At 44.3% G+C, this 12977-nt stretch overlaps 1 protein-coding gene across 3 annotated transcripts; it reads right to left on the reverse strand.

Moving 5' to 3' along the window:
- Nucleotides 1-11932, reverse strand: S1PR3 (sphingosine-1-phosphate receptor 3). Of its 3 annotated transcripts, none has more exons than XM_074856510.1 (2): nucleotides 11843-11932; nucleotides 1-6614 (listed from the first exon to the last, which is right to left on the reverse strand). In XM_074856510.1, the coding sequence occupies exon 2, from the start codon at nucleotides 6434-6436 to the stop codon at nucleotides 5291-5293; it is 1146 nt and encodes a 381-aa protein (XP_074712611.1). In that variant the 5' UTR covers nucleotides 6437-6614; nucleotides 11843-11932; the 3' UTR covers nucleotides 1-5290. The 3 variants fall into 3 exon arrangements, with proteins under 3 accessions (XP_074712611.1, XP_074712612.1, XP_074712613.1); XM_074856511.1 differs by lacking the exon at nucleotides 11843-11932 and adding an exon at nucleotides 11507-11664; XM_074856512.1 differs by lacking the exon at nucleotides 11843-11932 and adding an exon at nucleotides 8355-8378.
- Nucleotides 11933-12977: the final 1045 nt, after the last annotated feature.

Below are 12977 nucleotides of genomic sequence, written 5' to 3' on the forward strand. Positions count from 1 at the left end.
TTCAACTTTACATTTGTTATTTATTAGTATTTATTACTTTTAGAAACATTTTTAACAGAGCATTGCAGGAAAAATAATGTATGTGGAAATATTGTGATCGTTTACATTCCCAACGGCTTTTGTGAATCTCAAGTTTTTGCCTGTCTGCTGATTGTGGTATTCTGGTTATAGAGGCAAATATTGTCTCTGAGGAAGTTCTTGAACAACAGAATTTGGAATATGTGTCACGCAACTGTTTTCTGATTATTCAGTTTGTATATGATTAACCAAAGTAATAAAATAATGAGCACTACTATCAGATCGAAATGCATGTAAAGTGGGCTTGAGTCTGTTCTCCTATGCCCAAATTCCCTAATGGCCTAATTTGTTTTTTGTTTTGTTTTGTTTTGTTTTTTTTAATTTACCTGAAGGGATGCCCATTTTGTAGCAGAATAAGTGGTTTACCTGGGTATTGAGTATTAATAAGTCAATAAACTACTTTCTTTGACAGAGGCAACACTGATTTTCACAAGTTCATTTTTGACAAATACCATTTTCATGATTCAAGTAATCGCTCATACAGGCCCTCTTTCTGGGGCAGATGATCCCCTCTCCTGAAAAGGTAGCTTTCCTGCTTGGCACATTTAATAGGTGAGCGTAGTGAAGGGTAGACCGTTCCATGGTCTTTCCGTGGAGAGTGACTGCAAGGACAAGGTCCATGCAAGAGCAGCTATTTAGTGTACTGCGGAGAGGAGGAAGTCTCCACATCAGAAGGAAGCTTAGCTGGGCTGATGTTCCCCAAATCCTCTTCCTCCACCACCTGAGCATCTCCTTGAAAAGGACCTTCCCTCTTACCCACTTGGAGAAAAGCTGAGCCTAGGGATGCCCTGGGAAGTTATGTTGCTCTTGGGGAGAAGAAATGCAGCTCTGAAGGCAGCATGGGCATCAGCACACCTCTGCATGCCTCTGCATCATGCCTCCAGCCCACTTCAGTTGCCAGGAGGTCTCACAGCTCAATGGTGGTCAAGCAGAAATCCCTGATCACTGCTGTTGTGCCTGCCCTGTTTTATCATGAGAATGGAGTGGCTCCAGGCCTGGGGTGGCCATGGGGTCCACAGCTCCCCAAAGGGGCTGAGCTGTACCCTTGGTTGTGTTAGTGGGTTAAATGGCACTACTTGGGGTGGATGCCAACACATCTTGGCTCAGCAGGGGTGGACCGGCTGCTCTTAGGACCTCAGCTTTACGGCACCTGGCACTTCACACACAGGTGTGTTTTTCATTTCCTTACTAGAGCAGTTGGAAATCACAAACCTTGTAGGCAGCACAACACCACAATTACAGTCACTCCTTGTAAATTTGCCTTTCCAGGAGAGCAGCCACAGATGGTGCTGCCGGAGCAGACAGCCCGCTGAGGAGGTGAGCCAAGGTACTGAGTCTGCTCCCAGGAAAGCAGGGGCAAAGCCTTCCTCTGGCTCCAGGGATGGCAAAGACAGAGCCTACCGCCTTCGGCTGCACAGCATACTACAGGTAGTGCTTTCAGGCATGATGCCCAGAGCTTAAACACGTTTTCCACAGAAGGCCAGAACCTTTTTTACAATTTTTTGAAAAATGACCGCTACACAACAACTTTGGTTCAAAGGTTTGAGACTTAATTAAAAGTTTTCAAAATGTTTATGGTACCTAATGAGTTGAAAATACTCTGTAAGACTGTTGGCAATAAAAGAGTCTTGGAAAGCATTTTGTGAAAGCTTTTTTTTCTCCTTAGGTAGTTTGATTTGCATTTCTTTTGTAATCTAGAACCAAAATAAATATTCCAATTCATGAAATAATATGAATGAAATGTTAGTCTCCATTGTAGCTTTTGCTCCACGCAAAACCAATTGGGAAAGGGAGACCTGATTCAGTTTCTTATATGCTCAGATCAGCCTACATGATAGAAAGCTTGGATTCTGGGATGTATTTTAAGGAATTTTCTAATATTTTAGGGTGAAAGAAGCTATTCTCCATCTTTTTCCAGCTTCAAGGAAAGGATCACTGCTGTTAAGCCCTTGACTTGTCCTACTTCAAAATTTTGCTCTAAAATCTTCCAGAACCTGTGCTTTACCTAGTATGTCCCAGTGGGATGTACCCACTGAAGACTGTATCCACAACAGTTTTTTTCTCTTCAGTCATAAGTACTTTGTAAACCCATGAATCTTAGGAGCCTGCTTAAGTGCAGCAGAGCAGTGAACGAACAAAATATCCCCACAGCTCCAAAATAAGAGAAGGAAATCAAAGTAGAATGAAAGGTTATTGTACTGACACACAATCACATGGCCTCCAACATCACATGGCAAGTGGAGTTGCTTGCATTACTTGTACCTTGCATCAACTCTGACAATAGCTAAGGCTAGAATCCAGATGTTAAAACTCACTCTTGTGTGCATGTTCTTGGACTTTGCCTATTAAAATATTAATCTTTTTCACCTAAATAGTGAGAATCACATAACATCCTTGACATGAGAGCTGGTGTGGGGTCAGCCATAATGTTTTCTCAAACCACTGTGTTACTAAGGCCTCTCTCCTCTACAATAGCAAGGAACTCTGTCACATGCCACCATGTGAAATGACATTTAGAAATATACAAGTATTTTAGCTAGCATTTTTCAAAGACACAACTTCAGGGTACAACACTCACACTAAAAATACAGCCAAATATCACTGTAAGATCTAAAAACTTAAGCAAGCCATGGCAATGCAATGTCACCAGTTTTACGTCTCACAAAGCTACAGAGCTGTTGACCCAGTCTGCATCTGCACTTCATAGTTACATCATGCTTAGCTTAGTTTAGCTTTTTCTTCTTCCCTAAGTGCACTGCTTTTCAACATTTTTGGTAGAAATTACTTCGTATTTACTACTGTCTTTCACAGTTATTTCATTCAAATACAGTTTTTCTTTGTTCTCACGCTTTTCTAACAGCATAAAACATTTACAAGCACACTGTTAACATGTAAAAGATAATCAAATCACAATGCAAACTTCTACATTTCAAAGGCTTTTGCTACACACATTACACAACTTACACACTGCACATACTTGAGAAGAATCTAATGCTACTGCTTTACATGATTAAGACCAGAGTAAAGCTAAGGATGAGCTCTTTCAGGCTGTGTATTAAAACAGCCTCAGCTACTCTTTGTGCATAAGGCATGGTGTGGTTTGAGACATTAAAAACAAACCTTTGAAAGAGCCCAATAAAGTTAGATGCTTACATTCTTACTGAGAGACAATGGGAATTAGTCTCAGAATTTCCCATTAACCTCTACTGCAGCTTCCAGCCATAAAGTACTATTGATGAAAGTACCACAGGCCACTTCCATGGGGACCTGAAACCAGGTGTTTATGAAGGCTTAACTGCTCTAGGTCTCAGGAAATCCCTTTGATGCTGAACACCATCCTGTACTGTTTAAAGGCTTTTGCCACACACATTACACAACTTACACACTGCACATACTTGAGAAGAATCTAATGCTGCTGCTTTACATGATTAAGACCAGAGTAAAGCTAAGGATGAGCTCTTTCAGGCTGTGTATTAAAACAGCCTCAGTTACTCTTTGTGCATAAGGCAAGGTGTGGTTTGAGACATTAAAAACAAACCTTGAAAGAGCCCAATAAAGTTAGATGCTTACATTCTTACTGAGAGACAATGGGAATTAGTCTCAGAATTTCCCATTAACTTTACTGCAGCTTCCAGCCATAAAGTACTATTGATGGAAGTACCACAGGCCACTTCCATGGGGACCTGAAACCAGATGTTTATGAAGGCTTAACTGCTCTAGGTCTCAGGAAATCCCTTTGATGCTGAACACCATCCTGCACTGAGGCTGGTAAGGCCTCAGTGATGAACCGTAACGTTGTTTTCATACAGGTTTATCTGGAGCAGCCTCTCAAAAGAGTAAGTCTGAAGCTCCAGTCTTCCAAACTAAACAGGCCTTCACTCCAGCTCCAAGACAGGGTCAGGTATAAATGGAGATATGCCCTTCAGCATGATCCTGTTGTACCGCATCTTCCCTCTTGTATCTGCGAATGTACCTGGAGACAGTAGGAGTGTAGTGTTCCATTGCCAGAAAATGGGATCTTGTCCCACTGGCTGAACTTCCCAAGGAGAATTTCTAACACAATCCCATGTTGTGGTAGTGCCTGGAAAGAAAAAAAGGAGCTCCCCAGGGACTCGTTGTAGTTCCTTGCTTTCTGAAATGATATGTTTCTGTTTCAAAACTGAAGAATCTCAGATTAGGTAGTGCATCCACAATGTACACAGGTTTACATAGGTTTGACATACATTTTTAAACACATTGGAAATAGTAAGTAAAAACATATGCATTGAAACAGTGCATACACTTGATACACATGTATTGTTACGTCACATTTTAACTACTTTAGTGAACATATAAAGCCTCTTTCAATGGTTATTTACTAGTGCTTGTTTAAAATTAAGTTGTGAAATGCCACAGTGACAACTGTCATGTTGTCTTTCGCTAAACATGAAAAGTTTGAGTAACAGTGGAAAAAACAGAAATACTGCATTGATATGACATATTAAAGTTCTTGTCAATTAACAGCTACTACGTCATATATTTTCACATATCCCCATTGAAACACATGTATTTGTATAATTTGTCACCTTACACCGTATACTGCAATATATTTAGCACATTGTTCAGTTAACAGCTACTACTTCACATATTTTCAAATATCCCCATTGAAACAACAACTATTTGTATAATTTGTCACCTTACACTGTATACTGCAATACAATGTTTAGCATATTGTAAACTTTTACGAAACAACTTTTTAATAAGGATTTGTATAAATATACAGCTATTTATACCACATACATATAAGGCCATTAACGTAACAGCAAGATACATACAGAGAACTATAATCACCAACATATGTAATGAGCTTTTCTTCCAGTCAGCAATAAACGGGCTCATTTTCCAATCGTCAGCAGTATTTAATGAATGACGAAGTTTCTAACAGGTTTTATCGATGCCTTGCAAGACCAGGCAGTGCCAAATGCAGCCTCATCATGCAATGCATCGTGGAGCACAATGTCATTAGATGTGCATGGACTCTGTCCTGGCTGTTGGGTAGCATGAAAGGTTTTTTTCTGAATCAGGAATGAACACTCAAAGCAAATGATTGTTGATAAATAAGTTCTCAAAGTTAAATAAGTGGTTAGTGTTTTCCCCTGTGACTTAAGTGCTTAAACTACACTTGCAGTTTAAGTCTAAAAGCCACAGAAAGGTACGTGACTTGAGGAGTCCTTTATTTACAGAAGTTTCCATTGTGAAATGAAGATTCATTTTTCTCAGCAATACACGAGGGAACATTCACCGGTGGGAAATCTTCCTTTGGCTTCTGGGTATTGCTGCTGCTGGATTTGCTTCGACTGTGATCTGGAGTGGGCTGAATAGGCAAAGATCGGGCTACCTTGGATTTCACCAGGCAGCCACAAACAAGGCGAAAGAAAGCCCGACGCATTTCTTTACTGGCCAGAGTGTAGATGACGGGGTTCATTGCAGAATTGATGACCGCCAGAGAAATAAACCAGTGGGCTTTGTACAAGATAGGGCACTCCTTGACTCTGCAGGCCACATCAGTGAGGAACAGGCTGAACAGTGGAGACCAAGAGGCAATGAAGACACTAACAACGATCACAACAGTCCTAAGGAGTGCCATGGCCCGCTCCGAGTTATTGTGGTTAGCGACATTACGACTGCTGGACTTTACCAGGATGTAGATACGGGCATAAAGGATGACAATGGCAACCAAAGTGACTATGAAGATACTAATGCAGAACACAACATACTTCTTGGAGTACAGAGGCAAAATTGTTGAGCAATCTGGTAAATTGTTTATACAGTTCCAGCCGAGGATGGGTAAGGCACCCAAGGCAATCGCAATAAGCCAGCATGTACCAATGAGAAGGAACACTCTGTATTTTTTATTTGCATCGTAAGGCCTCATTTTAATCATGGTCAAATGCCGCTCAATAGCAATTGCTAGTAAGCTGAAAGTGGAGGCTCCCAGGGCAACAAACACACTGCCTTCTCTAATGAACCAGATTGTGGAGGACAAGCTCAGAGTTTTCTTCCCAGACATAAGAATGTTTACTTCGTAAACAATTCCAGCTAAAAGATCACAGAGAGCCAGATTGCCAATAAAAAAGTACATGCGGTTGTGAAATTTATTGTTTTTCCATATGGCAATCAACACCATCAAGTTTTCCAGGACTATGAAACTACACAGGATCAGAAATGCAATAGTGGGCACGTCTATGTTATCAGTTGCCTTTTCCCTTAAAAGAAGCTTTCCTGTGTAATTATAATGCAGTACGATCAGAGAGTCCATCTCTTCATTTCCTTGAGGGCTGACAAGAGCATCAGGTGGCACAGTAACTGTTGCCATCATTTGTTTGACAATGCTGGACTTTACTTCTTTGGTATCACGAGAATTTAGTTACGATAATTTTCCACAAGAGGGAGATCAAGCCACGTTCCTCCAAACACTCCTCTGGGCAGGCAGTCTGTGCCCCCAGCTCCAGCAAGTCTTGCATATTAATTCTGGAGAGTGGCTCGCAAACCAGGCTCTGAAAATAAAATCAACAAATGCAACATAAATCTGTCTTCCCACATCACCCATGGCCCGCGCAGGTGCTCAAGCACAAAATACACCCAGGAGCCGAGAGGGACACTGGCTACAACGGGGCACCAACGTCTGCCATTGCTATAAACTTATCAAGGTAGCTGTGGGTAAACTGTCGGTCATGCTCTGCACAGATACAGCTCGGCTGCGGGAATACAAGGGTAATGTGGAAAACTACTCGAGTAGTGTTTCCCCCTACAAGATTTCCATGCTGAAAAAAATGCAGAACAGCAGTGAGAAGGATTACCAAACAGCCCCAGCAAGCCTCAGTCTGCACAGCAACTGGCTCACTCTTTCTGAAAAAGAGCTAAGTGTATGTGGTGCTCCAAAACATCACCCAACCATCACTGCCAGAGCAGCAGCAGGGCAAACTCACTGCTCTCTAAGCTTGCTGCTGTTCCCCATCCAGACCTAAGGTAGCAAAGACCCTGAGAAAGTTGGTGTCAAGTCTTGATGCCAGTGTTCATGTTGCCAATGCCTAAAATAACTTCCTACCCCTTATGGTAAAAAAATTATGCTATTTACAATTAAGGAGATGCTCTGAAGCCAGTCATTATAAAATCAATCCTACTTCCCATTCAAATTAGTTGGATTTCTGCTACCCTTTTAAAAATACACATAGCAAGTCACATCTTTGTAAGTATCGCTTTTCTTTATGGTTTACTTTACTTTTTTCCATTTGCATATGTATACAAGACATACATTTAATGTTTTTAAAAATAAAAAAGAATTATACCAACTTTAACTGTCCTTCTCAATTTAGTTCTGTTTTTCTTGAAGTTATACTTAGATTAACTGCAATATTTTCTCATAGACTTCAATAGGTTGCATTTTCGCAGCAGATCGTCCTAAGGTGCCTTTTTTTCCATTGCCATATATAAAGATTGGAAGAGATGTGCACAGATTTCTAAAAATATCAGAAGATGGCAGAAACGCTTACTGTTTTACCAGAAATGTTACAGTTTAGTTGCTGAATACTCCAATGAGAATCAGTGCTCATGCCCCAAACACATGTACTGAGGATGAACAGATAGTTAATTTTTCAGCTTGATAACCAAACAAGGATGGGGATGAGGAGAGAACTGGTTCCATCTGAACCAAATTTGTAAAGATTTGACTTTTTTCTGGGAAAGGTCAGAAAATAAAAATTTGTGCTGGATGGGAGGGCACTTTCCATTGGCCCAAAATTAAATAGCTTAGTTTAGGGAACTCTTTAAGAGCTGGAGCTCCTGACCTTACCATTTATTTACTCAAGGGTCATGAGCATTTCACAAACATATGAAAGACACTTTCGAAGGATGGGTATCAAGGGAAGGTGGGATGGAACTAGATGATCTTTAAGGTCCCTTCCAACCCAAACTATTCTATGATTCCATATACAGGTTTCCTAAAATCACAAAAACATGTGAGCCACTGCTGTTCCAGCACTCTGTTTTGGGCACCTGAAAAGTGCAATATGCATTTTCAAGTGCCTTCTGGAAGAGGGGAAGAGCAAACCACATCCCAGATGAATGTAAAGGGATTTAAAGAATGACCAAAACCCTCTTTTCCCATCCTCCCTTTTCCTGGGTTCCCTCCATCAGAAAAGAAGTAATCTGACAAAAGCATACAGTGAATTGACTTGAATTTTAGTACATTTGGGATATTTTAAAATTATTTTCTGAGAAAATAATTTACTATTTACCCATGATGATTACTATTATTTCCGCCAAACTACTTTGGTGAAGAGACTTGCTGGGAGACACAAATGATCCAAGAAACACAGTTGTTGCCTGGTGTCCTCAGTCTTTCATACTCTGAAGATGACAGCAACTACCTCATTCATTTCCCAGGAGCAGACTTGGGTTCTCGAGTTGTTGACCTCCCTTCTGAAGCATGGTAACAGTGAAGCTCTTCAACAGAACAACTTCACCTCAGCTAAGGTTCAGTTTAATTGTAATTCAGTTACAATCTGCACACTGTTATCACATAAACTATCACAGTCTTTCATTGTATTGGCTTATAACAAAATGCCACTGTGTCCATATGAATTGCAAGTGCTTTCCACTGTAAAATAAACAATTACATTGGACTAGAAAAGTATTTGTTAATGACAGCTCAACTAGCAATACTCACCAGACTGGCTGATGGCTGGCTGAGAGAATCATATCATTTAAGAGCACCACATGCAACAAAATAAATGTTTCTATAAGTTTTTTCCAAGCAGAGTTATCATACTAATCTATCAAAGGACAAATACATCTCTTTCTGAGAAGATAATTACATGCCAGACTTACGACTTTATCAGCCACAACTCAGCAGCTGTAAACTGTCGTAAGTCTACTGAACATAATGGTGCTATACCAGTTCCTCTGGCTGAAGGCATGGACAATGCACTCAATCAGCATAAATCATACAGAAATAAACATCTTCTATTGTTCATAATGACTTATTTTTTGAAAGTTATTACAGCAAACTTAGTATCACAAAAGTAAATTTTTGCCTCTGACAAGCTAGTGGCAAGGCAATGGAGGCTGTAACATTATTATTTGCCAGGACTCTCAGGGAATGAGTATCACTCACAAGCCACTTGAAAGTTAATATAAATAATAATGTCATAAATTAAAATTTATTCTCTTCTGCCAGCAACATTTCCAGGTAATATCTTTCAGTCATAATACGACTTTTTTTGTTTTCCTCCTGCTTTGTAGTCAGTAACTCAGAAAACACATTAATTTTTTAACAGTTAGAAAAACTGAAGTTTGTTGTGTATTATATAACAAGACAGCAGCAGCCAGGTCCAGGATATCCGTGTCACTGCTTCCTGACAGCTCTACGACTTTGTCCCACTCACATACAGAGGACTAGCCACTAGCTGCAAAGTATGGATCTCAGCTCAAAATATTAAAAAAATGACCTCTAGAGCCTGTCTGTGGCATGTTGTTATGTTGAGCATTGCCTTGGTTAGGTACCTCAATACCCTGATCTCTTGATAGCAGTGGAAATCAGTTTTATTCCCTCCAAAGCAAACCAGAGGATCCCTATCACTGCACCACCAGGTACTACTAGAAAGAGAAACTTATCAGGAGTGCAGGGCCAATCTGGCTACACTTCCTCATGTATGTGATGGCCAAAACAGCGTTTGCTAAATTACTTAAATAAAGGCAGTGGTACAATGTCAAGAACCAGTCATGAGGAGGACAATGCAGTTGCCTCCTTCAGCTGTTTGGCTGACCTTTGTCCTCCCTGCTACAAGGACGGAGGGAGCAGTTGAGGTTAGCAGCAAGCACCATGATTTCCCTCTCCTGGGTAATCTCCCTGCCCACCACCATGCTTTGGGGTTTCCACAGCAGTTAGCATGGTCTCCTACAGAGGTCAAGCATCCTAGCAGGGTTGAGCACCTTTCCAGGTTGGAGCAGGGGCTCTCCATGGCTCACATCCCTAGGGTCTACCAGGGTCTGTCTGGTCCCTAAGCCACATATGCCATGAAAAGGGCAATGCTGTGTGGTAGGCCACAGCCCCTCGACCTGCCCTATGGCAAGGCACAACTCCACTGCCCTCTCCAGTCCCACCACACAGTGGTACAGGCAGAGTCTCAGGGCCGTACCTCTCACCAGCTCCCCATAGATAACGCCCAGGGTAAGGCAGTTGGAGTCAACCTGCAATTCTCCTCTGGGGATGTGTAATTCCCAGTGCCAGAAGGCAACAGGGAACTTGTGATACTGGGGATGCCAAAGCCCTTCAGCAACCATCCCCAGTACATCTCTGCTCTCTGCTCCCAGCGGGCGCTCTGGTAAGAGTCCCACCGGGAGCTGAGGGCTTTTATCACCTCATGAATCACTGGTTACTTTACAGCTGGAAGAATAAGAAATTTCTATTTTCAAAACAGTGAGCCAAACTGCTCTCAATTTTCAGGATATCCTGAAGTCAAAGCAACAAGTGAGAATAAAGCATAAGTGAGAACATGACTTAACTTTCTGCTATCTCCTTTTGCCTAGACAAGAACATGGGATGCTATGCATTCACTACACTCACGGTAACTCAGCTGGAATCCTATTCTCCTGCCTTCCAAATATCCACAAACAGACTTCACTAGAGACTGGACACCCCTTCACCACCACCACTACCCCACACATTGCAGTTCTCCCTTCCACACACAGCCATACAATTTGGCCACCAATGACAGTTTTTAAAACGGCAAAGGGAAAACCAAGAATGCACATCTGAAGCCAAACTTTTGTATATTTTACTTACTTGTAAAGCCTTTCCCGATGAAAAGTAAACATGTGTAATTTATCAGGCACACCCTGGCAGTGTTAAATTTAAGAACAGAAAAGGCTTTTGAGAACAGCAGCATATTTCAATACACACTTCCACTCTAAAATTAAGCTGTGCTAGATGCAAATGAAGTTTAGACAACAAACATCTGCTGTAGAACAATGTCTTGGAAAACTCAAATAAACTTTAAAAAGATTTTTTTTGAAGTGAACATGCTGGCAGCTTACAGCCTCAGAAAAGCCTTTAATAAATGGTTATTTTTCTTGGCTTCTGGATTTTAGACATCAGTTTGTATTTCGTAATTGCGAGTAGCGCCCGTGCACGTCTCACCCAGGAACTCCCGGCTGGTTTAGTTCTTGCACCTTTAAGGCTGGCACATTTACTCCTTCCCCCCTCGCCGGGTCCCAGCGCTCCCGACCTATTCCTTCCACTCCAAACTCCGGAATTCCGCTGGCAAATTTGCATTACTGCAGCGACCTGTGAACTTTTTGGGACGACAAACGTTTTGCCTCAGCCACCCATGAATGTCCCCGACGTCTCCGCGACGTGACCGTCCCACACGAGAAACACGCTACTCACAGCCTTGGGATTTTTACTCAGCCGGCCGCCGCTCCGTGCCGGCCACGACGCCTTTACGTGACCTCCTGAAGGAGCCGCCTGCACGGGGGCTTTCTCGCTCCCACCGCAACGGGCGGGGCAGGCGGAGCGGCACCGCCCTCCCGTCCCGCGGGCCGCGGACACCTCGCCCGGCGCTCGCAGAAGGGGGACAGCGCGGCCGCGCCGACGGCCCCGACGGGCGGGCTGCGGGGCGGGCAGGCACCGGCAGGGCACAGCCCGCCGCCCAGGCAGCGGGGAGGGGGGGCAGGGGGGCAGGCAGGGTGCGGGCAGGGCCGTCCCGGCGGAGAGGCGAACTACCTGCTGCGTCCCCGCCGCGTCCCCCCGGCGCTCTGCGGCCGCCCCATCCGACGTCGCCGGCTGCACGGCGCCGCTCGGCCCCCGAGGCTGCGCTGGGCCGGGCGGGGCTGGGATCTCCCCGGCCCTGCCCCGCCGCCGCTCCCCGCGGCTCCGCGCTCGCCGCCGCTGCCCGGAGCCGCCCCGCCCGGGTACCCCCGCCCGGCCTCCCGACCTCCCCCGCCGGGCTTCTCTCTGCCCCCACCCCCGCGCCGCGCCCGTCCCCCCGGTTCCTGCCTCCGGCACGCTGCTACCACGCCGCCGTCCCCGCCGGACGGGGTTCGGTCCCGCCTGCACCCGTCCCGTCGCGCTTCAGCCCGCCTCTTCGCCCCTCGGCACCCGCCCGCGGCCGAGGGGCTGCCCCGCGGGGCTGCCCGCTGCCGCCGGGCTCGGCCGCCTGTGAGGCACGCGTTGTGCCCCGTTATCGGCAGCCGGGGCCAAGTGTGAGACGGCAGAGCCCGCCGCCGGGTATTTGTAGGGTCCACAAAAATGTGAGGGGGAGGGAGGAAATTCTGGGTAGTCCTTACTCAGCTCGAGCTATTAGCGTGCTTGAATGAAGTTTACCCCTCCTGCATCTGCCCCTCTTTTTTGCTGTGTCTAATAATGTGGCCTTCGGAGAGCTTGAGATGGGTGACGCAGGGTGAAGCATTCAGAAACTCCGAGTAAAAGTACGGCTAGTTTGACCCGGAGCTGCAAATTACAGCGTGCTCTTATTAAGGTACCACTTGACAGAGTTATTAATGGAATAATAGCAACTCAAGGATAGCAATAGGCATGCAGATTGACTCAGTGATGGGAGGAGCACTTTGGAAAAGAAGTTGAAGCCTGGATCCTACAACTCTCTAATTTAAACATACTTGTAAGATGCCTGTGGGTACAGCAAAGTTTTCTGTCAGAAACATATGATGAGCTGGCAAACAGGAACACTACATAACTTTGCTAAGCACAGGCAGGCATGTAGGGTTGCCTAGTTGTCTTGCTGCAATCTGTTTTTCTTGGGAGCCTCCTGTCTGGAGCTGAGCATTGTCACGCTGGGAGTTGTGCCACGGGTTTGGCTGTAAGGTCGCCTGCACTGCTACTCCGTAGGGAAGAAAAGTCC

This window comes from Strix uralensis, chromosome Z, assembly GCF_047716275.1.
Source record: "Strix uralensis isolate ZFMK-TIS-50842 chromosome Z, bStrUra1, whole genome shotgun sequence".
Lineage (NCBI taxonomy): Eukaryota > Metazoa > Chordata > Aves > Strigiformes > Strigidae > Strix > Strix uralensis.